The sequence below is a fragment of the Hemibagrus wyckioides genome, linkage group LG05, assembly GCF_019097595.1.
Source record: "Hemibagrus wyckioides isolate EC202008001 linkage group LG05, SWU_Hwy_1.0, whole genome shotgun sequence".
Taxonomy (NCBI): domain Eukaryota; kingdom Metazoa; phylum Chordata; class Actinopteri; order Siluriformes; family Bagridae; genus Hemibagrus; species Hemibagrus wyckioides.
The window spans coordinates 10,671,650-10,692,978 of record NC_080714.1 but is presented as its reverse complement, the minus strand read 5'-3'; the positions used below and the strand labels follow the sequence as shown (position 1 = coordinate 10,692,978).

Here is a 21,329-nt window from a genome sequence, read left to right as displayed (position 1 = left end):
AACAAGTTCTGTTAATAAACACAGAACAATTAAGCAAGCATATAGCAAATAAGCATAAATTCAATTTTGAATGTATATATTTTTGTGTCCTGTTTTAAGAAGGTGTTAACTGCAAGTAATTTCCATATACTGTTTAATAACTCTAAAATAAAAAAGAAACTGTTTTGTTAAGAGGTGAAATTAAGGGAAAACCACTGGGCTATGTAAAATGTACATCATTTTGTAAGCAAAACTGAATTATGATCTGAACTGTAGTTCAGAATAATCTAGCAGATGGCCTAATAAAACAATGTAATACTGTTACTAAGTCTACTAAGTCTGAGTAAAATGAAGAATAATAACCGTCTGTGCAGTGATTGAAGATTAATGCCATTCTTTTAGCTAAGCAGAATAATCATATAGATACCATAATATCCTGAAGAGTCTTTACCTTTGAAAGGGAGTTGTGGGCATGTTACAGTATGCTATGGAAATGAATAAAAAAGCAAATTGCTCTTACCGTTGACTGTTAAATAATCAGAGAAATTGCAGAATTTGCACTGCTAGTTTAAACATTGAAATTTAAGCCATATTCCTTCATCACATAGATAAGAAGTAGAAGATTAGTGAATTGGAAAATGTTAGGTTAAGTGTTCGTATTTCTTTAATATAAATTGTTAGCAGATTGTTGGTCAAATGGACAATGTGTGTGTTGCACTTTTTTAGTTATCAGTTCTTTTGTGTATAAAAGAGTACATATGGGTTTCTGTCTTCTGAGACTGCAGTAATTGTGTGTTTGTGTTTGTAAGTGTGCATTAGTGTGCGTATATGTGTGTCAGCCTGAATGTGATAGAGAATTATGTTCATCACTAAAACACTAATGGCATCAGCAGTGGGAACCATGAAACACATAGTTTTATAGCTGCAGAAGAAAATCAATTTTAGATGGAAGATTTTGTGAGAGAGAGTATGAATATCTGCATGCATGATATCCATTTCAATACAACAACACTTTCTGCATGGTTCAAGATACTACTTTATTCTCCTGTATTTTTATGTTTGTGTGTATTTTTTAAAGATGGCAAGGACAAACTTCAGTTAATGAGTAGTATTAATATTAGAATTTGCTGTAATAATAATAATAATAATAATAATAATGAATTTTCATACATTTTAAAAAAGAAAACCTGACTATAAGATTCAAATTTGTAAGATTCTGCTTTTTAGTATTTTGGCCAAATTACTCTTGTCACTTAATCCAGGACAATATTACAGTAAATCTATTTTTTATTGTCTTGCTTAGGGAAAATGGAACAATGTTTATCTTCTGAGGTTTATATAAAGGTATTGTGTAGTACAGATGCTAATGTGTATTGGCTATTTTTTGGCAATACTTTGAATGAATGTCTTTGACTCATTTGTTTGTGTCAGCATGTTTGATAATTTAATTATTAACTTTATGCACAGAAGATGTCTCTAATTGAAGCTAACTGAAGGTCAGGGTTTTAACGTGTATAGGTCTGTGCAAGCATGCATTCAGTATTGCTTGCCCATATTGACCTTATAGACAAAATGTTAAGGGAGCATATAATATAACACAGGTAATTCTTAAGCATGCTTTTAGATCCTACCATCCTTAAGGTTTGTCTGTATAATAAAGTGATTATGGGTTTACATCCATACAGGGATTCAAAAGTGAAGCCAAAATGTGTTTGAGGCCCTCTAGTGGCTAGCTGCACTTACATTTAGATACCTCTCTACAGTTTTACTTTAGGGAAAGTGTCCTGTCATTTTTAAAAGTTTAGGAGTTCATTGATGGCAAATTAAAAGGTGTAGTTTATGAGGTGATTAACAGGGTTGAGATGGATGTAAATGAAATGGATGTAAAGATGGATGTAAATGAAATGGATGTAAAGCCTTATAAGCATGCATGCACTTTCTTCAAAGTCTTACTGAAAGTATACCCAAGCTAACTTCATTAACAACTTTGTTGATTTACATCATTGATAGGTTTGACAATTCTGGATCTTAGTGTTTTGTTCTTTTGTTAACCGATCTAACAGAGACTTTGTGGGTAGTTAATTTTTCCAGTATGTTGCTCATTTTGATGTCTAACCTAGCTTGTGTGTAAAGTGGCATTCATCCAAAATGGACAAGTGCAATGTGCACTTTTCAACTGGACACATTTACTGTGCAAGCTCTGGCTCCAACATGCAAACTTGACAGCATCTGCCAAAAATGTGCAAGTTGATACTCTAAGAGGGTCTGTTGAGATTTTGCATGTTTGTCATGAATCAATATGCAATTTGGGCCACGCAAAACACAATTTACTAAAGCTTAAAATCTGGTCAGGAATGGTTATTGGCACAGGCTAATAGGTCTAAAACTGTGTAAATCATTATTAATATTATGCCTTAGTGTTTCTGAACTTAGTGTTTTGGGTAGATTTCATCAAAAGAAAAAAACTATATATAGCGAGTAAGTCAGTATCTAACATTTGCAAATTTGCAAAAGATAGAGAGAGGGGGGGTGTAAGGTTTGTTTATGATCATTTAATGGTTAAGGGCAATGTACATGGTGTGCATAGTGCAGACAGGGTCTCCATCAAAACTAGGTATGACAGCAATAATAAAAGGGAGATCCAGAAGGTGACACAGACAAGAGGGCATCCTGGGCCAGCCACTCCATCGTCAACAAACCTGAGTGAACAGGTGAGAGTAGAGGAGCAACATCATTCAAACATACTAGTTCACCCAAACACTCTGTGCCTGTGGACCCTCCAGATCTGCTTATTTTCTTAAGACAAAAAACAAACTGTTCATAATAAGCTTGATTAAACAAATATGTTTTCAGCCTGGACTTGAAAACTGAGACTGTGTCTGAATCCCGAACACTAATTGGAAGGCTTTTTCATAACTGAAGTGCTTTATAAGAAAGGATTTATTTTTTCAATGTGGGAGACAAGGAAGGTACTGTGGTGCAAGACCATTCAGTTCAGTGTAGGTCAGTAGCAGTATCGTATAATCAAAGTAAAATTTTACTGGGAGCCAATGCTGTCAGGAGCCGGTGCCCCACTGGTGCAGAATCCAGACCCAAATGCAGAGATAAGATGAAAAACAGGTATTTTATTAATAAATAACAAAAACTACAGGCACATCGAAACACAGGAAAACTAGGCAACTAAGAAAAAAAACTAACAAACAGAAAAAACAAACAGCAGAAACCAGGAAGCAAAACCAGCTGACAAGGACACAGCAAAACACAAGCACAAGACAGAAGGTATAAATAGGGAAGATAATAATTGAACCATAAGGAACAGGTGTGCAGGGGCAGGGAAAGGGAGGAAGAATTGGGTGGGGTAAACACATGTGCAAACAACATAAACAAAAGCACATAGGAGCATAAAGAAACCCTGCCAGACCGCCCTCTGGTGTTCTGGCAGGGAACTGGTCAGCAGTCCATGACAAATGCAGTGTACATAAGATAGGACAATTATATTTATGCAGTCAGACTTTTATTCACAGTCCTCAAAATGGCTGTTATACAATGCCATGTCACATGAAACACAAGAACAGTCTTGTGAAGCTAGAGAAGCTTGATCTTAAAATGTGTATAAATACAAACATGGGTAATTAGATTTTTTTTAGTTTCAAACAAACAAAATTATGAGCACTAACACTGCCCCAGGCCCTACATAGTTAGAACCTTTGTAGTTTTTCACACAAATTTAGTTGGATAGTTACTAATGTGCAGGTGAATTTATGTTGCTGGTGCAATACAAGTGACTACCCTGCAAATAAGGTATAATAAACACCTATCTAACTTTGTTCTCAACAGCTATAGAATTCATTACTTATTACTGACATTTATTAGAATGTAAATTCTTTTAAGAATAATGTCAACATTCGGAAACTGTAGATTCTGGTCCTGCAGCTTCTTATTAGTTTTAGCACGACTTTTTCTTATAAAACCATGTGTATACACACAGCTTATAAAGGTCTCATGATAAGGGATTTTGTTGCAGATGAATCAGAGATGCAGACTGAGACCTGTTTTCTGTTGAGTTATTCTCTGATTTGCACATGGAGGATGGGTTAGTTTTCATTAGATGAGACTTTAGATGGGAGGCATAATTCTGATATCTACAGTGTAGGCTAGAAATAAATCAGTTCTGGTATTTTTCATACCATTTTTCTTTTGGTCATTGGTGATTCTCTTGTGATAGTTCCACAAAAAAAAAAAAAAATCCTTTGTCCTTTTTTTTGTTGCCAGCAAATATGTTCAGACAACCTCCCAGACTAATGAGGAGGGTATCGCTTTTTAAGTGCAAATGAGAAAATAGTTAAATGGACTGGTACTTCTGAACGTTTCATTACATTTCTGTGACTCCTGCTTCAGAAAAATGTCTGGTAAATTCTGTAGTTATTTATATCACGGTAACTTGGATACACAGTGTGTTCCTTTGAGACACACAAACACACTGTCATACACAGAGAACACACAAACAGGTAAGTTTGATGCATTTAAAAACTGTGAATGGTATCAAATACCTGTAATATTTCAATTTACTTTCATATTTAAAAAGTTACAAAAGGATGTAGCTGGCTTGTAGAGACTGAATGAATTAATGAATGTATATCATTGATTTATCTGCAGCAACTGGAAATAAATTCTCTCTCTCTCTCTCTCTCTCTCTCTCTCTCAGGCTAGCTGGAGCACCTACATCTCCAAAAACAGGCTATGGCTCTAGTGGTGGTGTAGGGGTGGGTGTTGGCATGGGTGGCATGGGAGGAATGCCAGGACGAGGAGAGACCTACAGACTGGCCACCCATGAGAGCCCAAGACCATCTCCAGCCCATCAATCTCAGAATCTTACAGCATCCCAGGGCATGGGGACTGACCAAGGTCCTGGACAGCATGCCTCCAGACGAAACCTCCAGGTGGACATCAGCAGTGGTGGAAGTGTAGGGCGATCAGGTCGATCTCCGTCTGTGTCTCCTGAACGGGGCAGTGCTCCCAGCTCACCCTACTCAGTGCCCCAGATAGCACCCATGCCCAGCAGTAAACTCTGCCCAATCTGCAACACCACAGAGCTGACCAGTCTTGACAGAGTGCCCAATTTCAACAAGTGCACCCAGTGTCGCACCACTGTGTGCAACCAGTGTGGCTTCAACCCCAACCCACACCTCACAGAGGTAAACATAATTATTCTCCAGGTAGAACACAGAGATCAAAAACGCCTATGTCTTGTTTGGTTGTCTTGTTTCTAGATTATATGTTAATAACCACATGCATTTACACTTTCATTTGGCTGATATACAATTATTTGACCTTTTTTTATATGAAAAGAGAAAACAATAGTAAACAGAAACTTTTTTTTATAACATTACTAATTTAATTATGTGCTTCAGTATAACACAGATTAAAGGCAGTGAAATATGCTGTTTGTATCAGAGGTGTGAACAAGCTGTAATATTTAAGATGGAACAACATGTATAATACCATGATAACTTTGAGGCATAATTTCAAGATTTAATATAATGATTTTATATTGCCTTCATGTTATAACCTTATGCAAATTAACTACTCAGTTGTCTATCATGATGTGACATTCAGGCTGCAGTAAATTATGCTGAGGGGGTAAACTGAACTAGTAGTAAAATATTATACTGGACTGGAAATCTTTAGTAAGGCAAGCATTTAAAACTGACAAGACATATTGTTTTGCTAATTTGCAATATCAGCTTCCTTAATTTTTCCACAGGTATCATGATTTTACATATAAAACCCTGTAATAAATCAGGGCCTAGAATAAATAACTGGTGAATTAGAATATAAGAAACAAGAATTATTAAAGCTTAGTAAAGTAACTGCATATGCAATATTTACTGATATTATAGTGACTCTATAGAATTTAGTCCATAGTTAACTGTAGAATTTTCAACTTATAATGCATGTAAATGTGTCTCGTGACATTTTCATTATTCAAACAATCAGTTAATGGGTTTACATAAAGCCAATTTATGTACACAGTTTTGATAATTCACCTCTCAATTCTGACCACCTCATCACTCTGAAGCCATTTGCTTGTATTAAGCCATTTACATTTTACAACCTGCAAGACCATATCTATGTTACTCCAGCTGCTACTTGTCTGAAGGAAGCATGAGTAGATGTTGATTAAGAAAAAGAAGGTATACCTTTTAACCACAAAAGCTTGTCTAGCACTAACTCTGGGATGCGCGCTATGTACTACGTAATCACATCAAAAGTTTTTCAGTGTTTACAAAGCGAACATGCAAAGACCAAGGAAGTGCCAACGTTCTTTACTAACAAAAAGGTAGAGGGAGAATGTATGGGTGTGTTGATATCCAGGTGCAGAGCGAGCAACCACAGCTTCAATCGCTCAGGATTTTCAAAGGAAATTTTTGAGCAGTCATGTTATTTTCAAGCGGGCGTAATCTTTTGCTTAAATGTTTAAGGTTCGATACAAAGTAGGGTCTGCAATGCGGGCCGGTTGCAGTGTGATCATCTTATCTCTGGTGTAAACAAAAGAGCCGACACTGTGTTGCTGCGCGACGGTCACTCTGAGAGTTGAAAACAGAAGTCCAGAGGCTCTCTCAAACTGCATGATTAGAGAGGGAAGGAATTATTACTATTTACCAAAAAAAAAAAAAAGATGAATAAATAATAGGTAAATTAAGGTAAATTAAAAGAGATCAACTAAAACAGGCTGCTACACGCTCGCGCATGCGCACAATAGGTTTAAAACGATTTCCACAACCAGGGTACACACGAACGGAGCATTTTTAACAAAAAACTGACACAAACACATATTTAAAACAACTTTGTGTTATTCCACACGCAACAACTTCGGAGCGATCATCCTTCTCCACACTAGTAAACACTGGGTCTATAGTTGCAGCCACAGCTTCAATCGCTCCGGAAAGGATTTTTTTGAGCAATCACGTTATTTCCAAGTGGATGTTTTAGGTTTAAAACGATTACACATCCAGGATACACACATGAAGGGACGATTTTAAACAAAAAAACTGACACAAAGACATATAACTTTGTGTTGTTCCACACGCAATAACTTCGGAGAGGTCTTCTTCTTGACATTTATTGGCGGTTGACAAAAACAACAAAATGGTGTATTTCTGTCACCAAATGGTATGGAGTGTGGATTAAACAACCTACTCCCTTCCTTATTTATTTATTCTTTTATTTATTTTTTTAAATCCTAGATACTGAAAAATAAAAATAAAATGAATTTCTCTAGTTATTTTGTAAAATCTCTTTCGGAGGGGTCCTCCTTCTCCACACTATTAAACACTGGGGCGATCTGTCATTTTCTTAGAAAAATTAAAAAAATGTATACGTTTTAACCACAAAAGCTCATCTTGCACTAGCTCTGGGATGTGCGTCCGCGGCACCATGTACTACGTAATCATGTCGAAAGGTCACACTCTACCAAATTTAGTACTTTCTTGCAATGTTTAAGGCCATAGTTTTCCTATGTCTATGATGTGTCTTGAGACAAGGTCTGTGTTGGTGTAAGGCTTGTTACTTAGCGCAAATAAAACAGTAGTGATAGTACTGTTTTTATAGGAGGTGTGTGCATTAGGGATTAATGTCTTCCATTGTTGTGACAAAAATCCATTAATCTACCTAGTGTGCTCAGGTGTGAAGTGAAGAAATGAAGAGGGAGTGATTAATAAAGGGATTTATTGTTATTTGCTGGGGATAACCATAGAATGTACAAAAAAAGAGATTCCCATGGTATAAGGCTTTTAAAGGCACAGAGTGTGAGAGGCATAACCCATGAATGTGATCCATGTGCGTTTTTTTTTACCAGTTTCATGGGTTTCTTCCACCTCCCAGAAACAGGTGAATACTTTTTCAATGAAAACAAATGAGGAGTCCAACCTAGGAACTCTCAGTGAGAGGCAGGGACACACCATGGAACTGCATGAATAGTGCAGTCATACTTATAGCCAATTTGGAGCCCTGATGACAGCTCTTCTGTTTTTTGGTACAAGTTTCTGGAGGACAACGATACATCAGTAGGGTTGTTACATCAAAGATACATCAGTAGGGATGTTACATCAAAGATACATCAGTAGGTTTTGTTCCCAGTTTAATATTGTCCCCTCAGCTATCAAGGCTGGAGCAGCCTTTTGGAAACAGCAAGTCAATAAACATATAAATACATATAATTATAATACATATAATTTCATTTTATGCTTCATGAGCTTGGGATTAAGTATGTTCTGGAATAATCACTCAATATTGTATCCAGACTTACGAAAGTAAGACCTAAATACTGCAGATCTCCAGAAAAAGGCTAAATAAGACTGAAATTAAGTATAAAAAATATGTAAAAGAAATCCATAAACTGTAAATTATTTCTATTTCTATTATATATATATTATATTTATTTTGATTATTATAATTAATCCATAAATGATTTCATTGTTTTTTAAGGTTTATGGTTTGATTTACTGTAGATAGCAGAATTTTCCTGGAGAGCTCACATTCTGGCTACATTGCTAATTCTCAGGTATATACTTTTGCCCATCTGCCACAGTGCCAAGTTAAGCATGGCCTGGCTGTCTGGCTGCCAGGAACCCAGGCAGATTTGCCTGTAACAAAGACGTGAGTTTGTGGGGGAAAAAAAGGAGAAATGACATACTGTTCTGGCCCACTGTATTAAATAATTGGATAGAGGGATAAAAATAATAAAGACAAAGGTAATTGCATGGCAATTTAATCATATTCCTATAAAAATAGGTTGTCAAAGGCAAAGACTGATATTTGAAATTGAGAATTACCAAGCACAGCTAATCAGGTATTGATACTTTACAAAGTATAGCTGATTTTACGTTGGGGTCTCAAATTTATTCTTCATTTTTTTGTTTGCCTTCAGATTAGAGATTCAAAGTATGCTCTTTGGTTGGAGCTGAGAATTATATTAGAAAACACCTATACACCTACTATTTATCTTCTCAGCTAATTGCCTGGCAGAAGAGCTAAGCATAAAATCATGCAGATATTGCCCAGTAGCTATTCGCACAAATGTTCATATAGGATATACACTATATTGCCAAAAGTATTCGCTCACCTGCCTTGACTCGCATATGAACTTAAGTGACATCCCATTCCTAATCCATAGGGTTCAATATGACATCGGTCCACCCTTTGCAGCTATAACAGCTTCAACTCTTCTGGGAAGGCTGTCCACAAGGTTTAGGAATGTGTTTATGGGAATTTTTGACCATTCTTCCAGAAGCACATTTGTGAGGTCACACACTGATGTTGGATGAGAAGGCCTGGCTCTCAGTCTCCGCTCTAATTCATCCCAAAGGTGTTCTATCGGGTTGAGGTCAGGACTCTGTGCAGGCCAGTCAAGTTCATCCACACCAGACTCTGTCATCCATGTCTTTATGGACCTTGCTTTGTGCACTGGTGCACAGTCATGTTGGAAGAGGAAGGGGCCAGCTCCAAACTGTTCCCACAAAGTTGGGAGCATGGAATTGTCCAAAATGTCTTGGTATGCTGAAACATTCAGAGCCCAGCTCCTGAAAAACAACCCCACACCATAATCCCCCCTCCACCAAACTTTACACTTGGCACAGTGCAGTCAGACAAGTACCGTTCTCCTGGCAACCGCCAAACCCAGATTCGTCCATCAGATTGCCAGATGGAGAAGTGCGATTCGTCACTCCAGAGAATGCGTCTCCACTGCTCTAGAGTCTGGTGGCGGCGTGCTTTACACCACTGCATCTGACGCTTTGCATTGCACTTGGTGATGTATGGCTTGGATGCAGCTGCTCGGCCATGGAAACCCATTCCATGAAGCTCTCTGTGCACTGTTCTTGAGCTAATCTGAAGGCCACATGAAGTTTGGAGGTCTGTAGCGATTGACTCTGCAGAAAGTTGGCGACCTCTTTGACCTCTATGTGCCTCAGCATCCGCTGACCCCGCTCCGTCAGTTTACGTGGCCTACCACTTCGTGGCTGAGTTGCTATCGTTCCCAAACACTTCCACGTTCTTATAATACAGCTGACAGTTGACTGTGGAATATTTAGGAGCGAGGAAATTTCACGACTGGATTTGTTGCACAGGTGGCATCCTATCACAGTTCCACGCTGGAATTCACTGAGCTCCTGAGAGCGACCCATTCTTTCACAAATGTTTGTAAAAACAGTCTGCATGCCTAGGTGCTTGATTTTATATACCTGTGGCCATGGAAGTGATTGGAACACCTGATTCTGATTATTTGGATGGGTGAGCGAATACTTTTGGCAATATAGTGTATGTTCACATCATAAATCAGAATGGCGAAAAATGCCATGCCATGATTTTCATGAACAAGAATCTCTAGAATTGGAATATTGTAATAAAGATGGAAACCCCTTGTTGAGAAAACTTGTTCAAGCTGACAGAAAGGATAAACTCAGTTAACCACTTCACATCTGCAGTGAGCAGAAGAGCATCTCAAATGCACAGCATGTCGAACCTTTAGACTGATGGGTTACAACAGCAGTAGAGCACATCAGGTTCCACTTCTGTCAGCTAGAATTTGGTGCCATCAATCTGACACTAAATTGTTGTGATTGTCTTCCCCAAATTTCAGCTTGTTTTACCAAGATTTATAATTTCAGTTGCTGGGTTTTGTTCGGATTATGGCACATCTCCTTAAATTCACTAAATAGATACTCATGATATTTATACTAGGTGCATTTTCAATATACAGTACATTATGGTTGAAAAGGTCTTTTAGTGTTGCAACAATCTCTGAAGCAAGAACTGTCTCCATGCTTGCTCCCAAGTTTTCTTTCTGCATATGTCTGTTTTCTTAGCTGTTCTTAAAAAGAGAAATTTTCAACGTGTAATTTTGAACAATTTCCCCGCAGCAATTTAACTCCTCATTACTGTTAAAAAAGAAGCACCACAGTGAGCAGTGAACTTAAGTTTTTTTTGTAGCTTAAATGAGCCCATTATTTTGCCTAAAAAAAAAGAAAACACCCCTTATATAAAAGTTATTAAATATTCACATATAACACTTAATAACACCTTCAAAGAATCTCTTTTACATGTTCTTATGACTCTTTTTTGTGTCAAGAGCAGATGAATATGGTATAGATGTCAGCAATGAAGTACAAGCTTACTTAGACAATAGTAAATTATTTATGGTTTTTTAATGTTAAATTATGTCACAAGTAATGTTATTTATGTGAAATTTCATTAGCAGTGTTCACTGTCTTCTACAACTATGAAACATTTGCTGTTCTCTGTGGGAGTGCTTGATATGCCCAACCAATTCTTGGCTCAGGAGCAATCCACATAATCCCCTAAGACCAGATGATCATGGCAGCTTGAAAAACATTTAGCATATGCATCTATTTCTTATTCTAACTTCTGTTACTTCAAATGATGTAATGGGTTATATTGTGTTATATAACCTTGTTCTAGAATCATTTAGACATTTTGTATTCTTGAAGATATGTGCTTCATTTTCATTTTGTACCCTCAATTCCTCAATGCATTTTAGCCATTCAGCACTTAAAGATTTCAGCAGTGGTACAGGTGCAGGTAGGATATAAGAACACACTTTACTAAATTATTATGCCATGGGATATAGATTCATTCATTCATTCATTCATTCATTCCAGACTTCTAAATGCCTGGCCACATATTCTAGCAACTGCTAAAGGAACACCAGGAATTCCCAATCCAACTGTGTGTATAATCACATCCTAGGTCTGCCTTGTTCTGAATCCAAACTAGGGGTTTTCCTTAAAAGGCACTCTAACAAACCTTAAATGACTCTTTTATTTGGAGAAGCAGTAGCTGTTCTGGATTGCTGAGCTTCTCACCCTTGAAACAGTAAGCACATAACCTCTGTTACGGAAATTCATTTTTGTCACCATATCTTGCAATGTGACCTGCAGTGAGACTTTATTCCACTGATCACTACCCACATCTCATGACCAGGCGAGTATAGAGGAGTCGAGTGTCTAGTAAACAGTAAACTGTGTTCCCATTTGAGGGAAATCAATTCTGTGTCATGACTTGATGCTATGGGAACACCCTTGCAGAACTGGTGTCTGAAGCATGTGTGAACACATGCCAACTTTATTGTCTGGAAGGGTTCAGGTGATGTAGCAGAGTGTCTCAACAAGACCACAAAAAAGCATTTATGTTGATTACACCCAGCTTGTTTGTCTTCAGGAAGCTGTTTGTATAAATTGTTTGTCTATTTTGGCAATTGTATTGTCTATTTTGTTTCATCTTGAGAAAAAATATGGCAAGCAAGCTATTTAAAAGGTGTGTGCTGTCATGCCCCTGCTTTTTAACTGACTACAACTACATTTGTGGAAGGACAGTCTGGGAGCCATGCAACCCTCCTTGGGGCTTCCATAGGCCCTTTGGTCTCTTTTTTGGTTTCTGTTTTTTTTTTGCACAGTGCCAGTGAGGATATTCTACAGACCGCAAAACCCCACCTGGGACCTCTCTGTGGTCTTCAAGCCCTTGAAGTCAGCTTCAGAGAAGTTTCTGACTGAAAAACATCTCTTCTACTTCTTCAAAAGAGTAGGAGATATGCAGGCCCTATCATTAGCCTTCCCCACCTGGATTTTGCTCCTGGGATGGTTTTTTCCCTCATATTTTGTACCCCAGACTAGGGTACTTCCTCAAGGTGCCCTCAGTGACCAGCCAGCTGTTCATCCTGCATGCCTTTTTTCCCTTTGCCCCATCAGTCTTTGGAACAAGAAAAGCTACACCTGCTGTGCTCAGCATCCACCTTAAGGCCTGCATCCACCGCTCAGGCCAGTGGAGTTTTGTCCATCGCTCAGGACAGTGAAGTGAAGTCTTCTCAACTGTTTCTCTGCTTTGGTGGCTGCAACAGAGGTAATCCGTCAACAAGCAGCACCTTTCTCACTGGGAATGTTTTTACCACTAGTTATTAGAGCCCATTCCTAGGAGTGTAGCATTTTCCAGTGCCCTAGCCAGGTGCTGTCACCCCGCATGATGTTTGATCTGCAGTGGGTTGGACCTCTTGGCGCACATTCATCAGGTTCTACAGTTTAGACTTGAACTCGACCCTAGTGTCTCAGATTGTACAGGGTTGATCTAGTCCTGTCTGCACCCAGCAGTTTTCAGTGCCCATTCACATGGCCCTCTGGGGCAGGTATTTTTTCCTGGTGTGGTGACGTTGGTATTGGCATTCCCTTAGCATAAAGCCATGATACAGTATTGAGTTCCATTGAATGGAAACGTCTCAGTTTACATATGTAGCCTAGTTCCTGAATGAGACATTGCATTGCTTGCCACATATCGGGCATGTCTGGCATCTTCCTTCAGACAATTAGGATCAGGGTGTATGTGATGTAGATGCCCATTTATTGTCTTTTCTGACGCACACAACTATGTTACCTGACCCCTTCCAGCTAGTAAAATTGGCGTGTGCCCACATGTGCTTCAGACGTCGGTTCCACAAGTGTGTTTTCATAGTATCAAGCCAGGACTCAGAGCCAGCCATGACCCTTCTCAGGAAACCTTCTAAAACTGAGCTTCTGCTAACACTAACACTAAATTTAGTCAGCAGATAGGTGCCCAGGCCAATGCCCAGAGTGACATAGTGGTGATCTTTTGACAGTTATTCTGACAGTTCTACCATTCTTTCTGCATGTGTACAAAACTTGTGGCCTGAAGTCCGATGATCAGTCACAAACCTGATCATTGGCCTTTGTTCTGAAGGTGCTCTGGTACCAATGACACTCATAAGGAACCTTGTGTTTGAACACAGTCTTTGTTATTGACTAATGCTGGCTTGTGGTTGTGAGTGTGTCCCAGGTCTACCAAGCTGTGATTGCTGGCCCCCTGAGCAAGGCCCTTAACCCTCAGAAAAAGAGATGAATTGTAAGTTGCTCTGGATAAGGGCATCTGCCAAATACCAGAAATGTAAATCACATTTAGATCCAGGCAGCTGTTCCTCCTAATGATGTCCCTCAAAGCATCTCTTCATTCCCAAATTGTAGTTGGATTTTGGAGTTGGACTTGTATAAGAGGCATATTTATTGGTGCAATTTGTTTCAACGACAGTCCCCTATGAAAGTACTGGAAAGACAGCCATTTTTTTTGCTGTTGCTATATACTACAGAAATTTGGGTTTGAAATTGAAAGATAAATATGAAACAGTAGATAAAAGCTTTCCTTTCCTGATATTTACATGTACAGTAGGTGTGTTAAATAATTTAGAATATCCCACTGTTGGCAGCAGACCACCTAGTGTTTAGGTGAGCAAAAACAAATTAGTAAATAACGCTTAATATTTCATGGCACATCCCTTGTTTACAATATCTGCATCAAGCCAGTGAACCAATGGCATCACCAAACTGTTGCATTCTTCTTTTGCGATGCTTTTCCAGTATTGTACTAGAGCTTCTTTGTGTTGTTTGTTTTAGGTGTTTCTCCCTTTTGTCTGCACTTCAGGAGAGTAAATGTTTACTTAGTTGGGTCAAGGTCTGGTGATTGTCTACTTTTTTTTCCTACATGAAGTACTTTGTCATGTTGGTAGTGTGTTTTGGATCAATGTCAGTCTGAGCTATGAAGTTCCTCATAATGCATTTCTATGTAACTTGCTAGTTTTTGTAGACATCTAAATTTATTCTATAGCCATGCAAGCCCAAGCTATGACACCAGCGTTCCCATATTCTGAATCACCAGACTTTTAATTTAACTGTTAACTGTTCCCTGTTATATGTGTTTGATTTTTCTCTTTTTAAGCTCCTTTGTGTCAGTGCCTCTTTGTGAGGTATACACAGGAGTGTAACTTTGGTTTTGTGGGGGCGTGGGGGGTGGTTTGTGGCGCACAAAATGGGGAAAAAATTCCTGCATTTACATACATTTAGAGACAATAGTGATACAAAATCCAGGAAATAATTAAGTTGCTTATCATGATAAATTCTGCCAAAAAGAATAGTAGGCTACTAAACTATGTATATAAAAAAGATGTCTTACTTTCTTTATTGTTTAATAGGGGCCGATCGGGAAGATTTGAGAGAATCATTTTATAAAGTCAAAAATGTTCACCATTAATGTTTTGTGTGTGAATAAAATTTAAATAATGTGAGACTCAATTTCCATTGTTAAACAAACTTTTATTTCAACCTAATCTCTGTACCTGAAAATGTAAAATAAATCACTTGTTGCTCAGGATGTTTGTCATAGACAAATGCACAAAACTGCAGATGTTTAGAACAGAAAAACAAAGATAGGTAGATCATTTTTATGCATCCAACACTGTATAGTAGGGTAGGAAGTTATAGTAGGGTAGGAAGTAACAAACTGTTATCCTTACATCTGTAATCCAAAAGGGGGATTTGGGAAAATTGATAACACAATAGATACACTACTTATTTGGTACACAGGATGCAAGAATGTAACACAATCTCGCAAACATATAAAAAAAGAAACTTTAATATAAAGATCATTTTTCATTGTCCTCCATCTATCTATTCAATCCCAACTCTCCATGTATCCTAACTATACACCTCATCTGTCCTCTAATATGAAAACGACTGAGTTATGATCATATTGGGTCTAACATTAAACTTGCATCCAGAGTCTGCTCGTCATACATTGCTGACAGAAAATGTGCAGTTTAAAGTGAACTCGTTTTCATGGTACACAGAATGTTCTAATATACATTAAATATTTAGCTAACAGTCTGAAGTTACCTAGCAACAACAGTGTATGTTAACGTTAGCTCAGTCAATGTTAGGCTAACATCAACAGGTATAGACAGAAAATATGATGAAAATATGATTATCTTGACCTAAGCTAATTTACTGAATCAACCAAGTCACATGTCCTTTCTTTCTTTTCCTCCATGATGACATTAAAGTCATCTGTTGCTGCTTCTGGCATTTAATCACTGACTGGGCCACAACTGCGATACCTGTTCATAAGAACTTTCAATGAGCTATTTCTAGAGTGTGCATGCGACGTTCATGGACGTGGACACGCGCATCGACACAGGCAGACTCTCTGTGTCCTGCTCGGTCCTGCTCCTCCGTGGCTATGGCGGCGTGTGGTTAAAAAATAAAAAATCATAACAACTTCTGCCACCCTGCCTTGCAGCAATGTGCTCTTCATAACAGGGGTGCTGAAGTGGCACTGTCTTTTCAGCACCTGGGTGGTAGTCATGCGAGGAGCGTGTTTAATTTCTAATTAAAAATGTGCTATTTGGTTTCATCATTGCTGGTTTTCTTTGTGCTGAATTATACTAAGTGTTATATGAAGGATGTGCAAAACGAAAACTATTTTGAAATGTGTTCATGGGAAAACATCTGGCACCTTTCTAACTTCCTGTAAATCAGTGTGAGTGAAAATGAAGTCAGAGGCCTGGAACAGTATGACAGTATGAATTGAATGTGTGTGTGTGTGTGTGCGTGCGTGTGTGTGTGTCTGTGTGCTTGCTGATGTTTTTTGGCTACCCCATTGACGTTGTTTTTCACTGATCGCCTGACCTTAATTTTTTGACCCTGAACTGATTCCTGATTATTTTTTTTTTTACTTCCATTTTGGATTTGTCTGCCTGCCTTGTATTCGTGAAATGAGAATTGATTTCTCTGTGTTCCTTTAAATTCCCCTGTGTTATGTTGTACATAAGGAAAAACCCATTTTGTTGTAGTATTGTTTGGAAAAATAAAAAGACGACAGAATGTTTGGTTGTTCATCAGTCACATTTCCCCTATACTTCTTGGATAAGAATGGTAACAGAAGTATATAACATGGCTCTCTTTAATAAATGCGGTAACTGCATTTGCATCTGTCTCAGCTCTCCCTCATCTTGCATAACTCCCCAACCACACTAAGACTTTTGTTGGCTTATAGTTATTTGCCTGCACAAAACCACACATAGAAATTCACAGCACATTTTTTTTAAATCCATTGCAATAATTAATAACAGAAATCCAGTTTAAAGTGAGAAACAAACAGTTAAAATGTAAATGGATCTTTATGCTATGATCAATACTCACAAAAAAAGGCAAAAAACTTGAGTAGAGGTTGTATACAATGATAGAGCAATATGTATTCTAACAAATCAATATTATTGTGTGTCGATGTGCTAGACCAACAAGATTAAAAGACATGCTCTACCATGCTGTCAGATTCTGTTCTGAATCAGTATTCAATGCCTTGTTTTAGAGTAATACTCTAGTTTCAGTTATGTCATGATCATGAAAACTGACATTTTTCTAGTCAAGCTACTTTAAAGCTGCCCTCTTATTCACAGTGTACATTAAAATGACATGTCACCATTCTATTCTCAAGTCCTCATCATTTTTATTGTGCAATAGGGTTTTTAGATCATTTCATGCTATGACAAGAATCAAAGAATCCAATGTCTTATCGACATTCATATCAACATCTATTGGTGATCTGACCTAAAAATTCTTTTATTTCAGACTTTTGCTGCTTTATGTGCAGAGACAATTTTGAAATGATAAAATTGAAGGTCATCATTAAAAAATATTTATAAAATGATGGAGCGAAAACTAAATACTTCACATAGTAGTTGCAGTAATCAGTATGTTTAGAAAAACTGTAATATGTACAATTTGAGTTAAAAGGTCTAGGAAGAATAAAAAGCAGCATATTGGATTAGAGTTTTTTCTTTTTAGCTGTAGCTCTGTATTTGTAATGAACAGGGTGGACACCACCGATGGCGGAGATCAAACCTGGATCACCCGCAGTAGCAGATCAGACCCAAACACAGAGATCCAGTACATGCACTGCTTTTATTTAACAAAACAAAACACAACTACATTAAATGTAACAGAAAAAACATAGCTATGCCATGGAAAATAACCTCAACAAATCATGACTATAACATAAAAACCTAGATAACACAGCGTCCCACCTTACGGCACACACACACACCGTTATGTTGACATGTAAGCATAATGACTGACACAGACTAAGACAACAGGACAAATATATGTAGAGCAGCACATTAAGGGAAAATAAGGGACAGGTGAAAAAGCGGGAAAACACATTAGGAAAGGGCATGGCACCACCCACGTTGGAATAACATAATAAATAAACCACTTGCCAGGATTCCCTAGGGGTCTGGCATGGAACTAACCCAATAACTCCTGACAGTAGTAAAACACTCTATTCTGATTCAATAATGGAAATGACATTAATTATAGGAATAAAACAGAGACAGGGAGTATGACAGATAACCAATATAGAAAGTAGTTGATAAGATAAATGTTGAAAAATGTGGCTTGCAATTTGCTGACAAAAGTTTCTGTCACAGGCAGCTCTTCCCCTTCCATCCTTCTGTCTCACACTTTCTTTTTCTCTTTTGCTCAAACACACACACTCACACCCACACCTACCCACACCCACACATACACACACTCACATACACACACACACACACACACTTTTTTTTAATATCTTTCAGGAGGCAGCAAACTATAAATAAGATGCATCCTTCTGCTTTGATCCAGAGATAATAGAATCCAGAGATTCTTGTCTGTCAGAAAAAATGTTACGTTTAATGTTACTTCTTCTTAACTGAGCCCCATGGCTATTATTTATATATATATATATATTTATATATACTTTTCAGTATTTTTTTTTTTAAATAAAGAGTTTTATGTTTAACACATTGTATGTTCATTTTAACTAGAGCACTCTATATGCATATAATTTGTTTATGCTTATTTATGTTTGTTCACACAGGTCCAGGAGTGGTTGTGTCTGAACTGTCAGATGCAGAGAGCCTTGGGAATGGATATGACCACACCCCGTTCCAAGAGTCAGCAGCAGATTCACTCTTCCTCCCAACAACCTAAATCAGACCCTGTGATACCTCCTCATTCCCAGCCTTCAGCTCAGCCCAAACTGCAGACTCAACCCCAAACCCAGCTCCATTCCAAAATCCAAACACAGGCTCAAAGCCAGGCCTTACTGGGCCCTCAGAAAGAAAGTGAAACTACTGGTCCTTACCAGAAAGGACCTCAAAAAACAGGACTTTCATGCCAACCCGGATCTTCTCAAATTCCACATCAAGGAGCCCAGTCAGGGTCCCAAGGTCAGAATGTTGAGTTTAAACAGAGAGGCCCAGGTGGAGCACCCCAAACTAGCTCGCGCATTCCTCACCCTGGTGCTGTGCCATTACCCGGTCTGGCAAAAGCACCCTCACAGCCAGACCTTGGTCGCGCATCTCCAGTTCACCATGTTGGGCGATCAGAGCATATTCGAAGTGCTGGAAGTTCCCCAGCTCGCCGTCCAGCCTCAGTACATGAGACCCCTCCTCAGGATGGCTTGACAAAGCTATTTGGTTTTGGAGCATCATTGCTGAACCAAGCAAGCACACTAATCTCAGTTGATCCCCTCCCTGGAGGAGGAGCCTCAGCACAACCTTCTCCTGCCCGACAACAAGGCACCCAAGGTACTAAAGTGATCTTCAGCGATGCTAATGCTAAAGGTATGACTGGAGCTCTTGGCTCAGAAAAACAAGGAACCATGGGTCCACATGTCCCTTCACAAAAACAGCCCCAGCAGCAGCAGCAGTCAGTGGCATCACATCATCAAAAGGCATCACAGTTGCCAGCTCACCATCAAAAATCAGCGCAGCAGCAGTCACCAGCACATCATCAAATGGTACCACCACAGCAGCAATCACCGGCACATCATCAAAAAGCTCAGCAGCAGCAATCACCATTGAAGCAGGTGCAGAAGTCCAAAGTCAGCTGCCCCTTGTGTAAGACTGAAATTAATATAGGATCCAGTGAGCCGCCCAACTACAACTCCTGCACCCAGTGTCACACGCAGGTCTGCAATATGTGTGGTTTCAATCCAACACCTCATCTTGTGGAGGTAAGTGTACAACACATATTCACAATGACACCACACACCGCGTACATTCAGCCTTAAGAAAGATTTTGCTGGTCTTAATTTCTTATGGTCTCACATGGAAAATTTATTTTGCTCACATTTTTCCTCAAATGCAAGTAATGCAAGTATTTTCTCCCTTATGTGTAGTCCTTAAATATATGGGTATAAACAAGTGCCATAGAACTATTTAGTACACATCAATTGCCTTGTACACTGTGTGTGTGTGTGTTGGCGCATGTCATTCACTCATATGCACCAGTTTTCTTTGTATGCTTGTATAGCAGATTTTCAATGCATACAGGCTCTGTGCAAAAGGAATTGGGTAACGATAATGCATTACCCTTGATAAAATAGACAGGAAATATAAAAGGATGGAGTAATAATATAATGTAGTTTTTTTTTGTAATTTTTAGACTTGATAGTGTTCACTAGGGGTTAAGACAATTATGCTGGTAGAATATTCAGACAATTGCATAAAAACTAGGGCTGTGCATCTTGGGTAGACAGTGAATCGATTGAAATTGCGATTCAAATTTTTTCTATTAGAATCAAGAACGATTTTTGCTAATTCAGAACGATTCACAATGAAATTCGATTCGATTAACAATTCTGTATATTTTAGGCATCTGCATCTGAGCAAATAAATTCCATTTTTGGGAAATTTATGACCTAACCCTAGCAACCTGATCCAGAACTCTAGCTTCATAGGACTCAATATATTCAATGCACCAAAAGTTTTTTTTATTGTAAACATTGCATCCAGAACATTTAGGAAATATTGCAAAGTGCAGAAATACAACAAAGTGCAAGTGCAACTGGCAGTAATATCATACATAGTGCAACTAAAACTTGGTAGTTAATGCAGCAAGAGAGTAGAACAAACAAATGGCTATGACATGCTTTTTCAACACTATTTACTTGAGATTTGTTTTCAAAAATATTAACTGATCAACAAAATCTGGCTGTAAACTGCTTCTCTGAGAAGATACTGTACTATGTCTCCTGCAGTACTGAGAACTCTTTCTGAAGCCACACTGGTAGCAGGAATGCAAAGATAACTTCTTGCCAGCTTTGTAAGGATTGGTTTTTCTGTCTCATGGGACTTCCACCAGTCCAGTGCACTTTCAGTCAGTGCCAGAGGAGCCATGGATCTGTATTTGAGTACCTCGTCTCTGCTAATCTCACTAGCAGACCTTGATAGGGGACAGGTCTCTGCCACCTGCTGCAAGATGTTGCCAAAGAGCAAATCCATGGCTTTCATTTTTTTTGCAGGATGCATCTCATCTGAAAAATAAAATTAATTTGATGGAAAAATCAAATCTCATTTCTTGTCCTTAAATACATTTAAAATTATAAATGCATACCAAAATGCTATGCTACAGTATATATACCCTTTAAATTAAAACACATTACTCTTTATTAAC

The 21,329-nt window shown here is 38.3% G+C and overlaps 1 protein-coding gene across 4 annotated transcripts in view; it reads left to right on the top strand.

Moving 5' to 3' along the window:
- Positions 1-21,329, top strand: part of bsna (bassoon presynaptic cytomatrix protein a) — a 75,644-nt gene that overhangs the window by 6,480 nt on the left and 47,835 nt on the right. For all 4 annotated transcript variants that reach the window (XM_058390550.1, XM_058390551.1, XM_058390549.1 and 1 more), the window contains exons 2-3: positions 4,685-5,174; positions 18,748-19,887. In XM_058390550.1, coding sequence (XP_058246533.1) covers positions 4,685-5,174; positions 18,748-19,887 — 1,630 coding nt within the window. The remainder of the gene's footprint in view (positions 1-4,684; positions 5,175-18,747; positions 19,888-21,329) is intronic.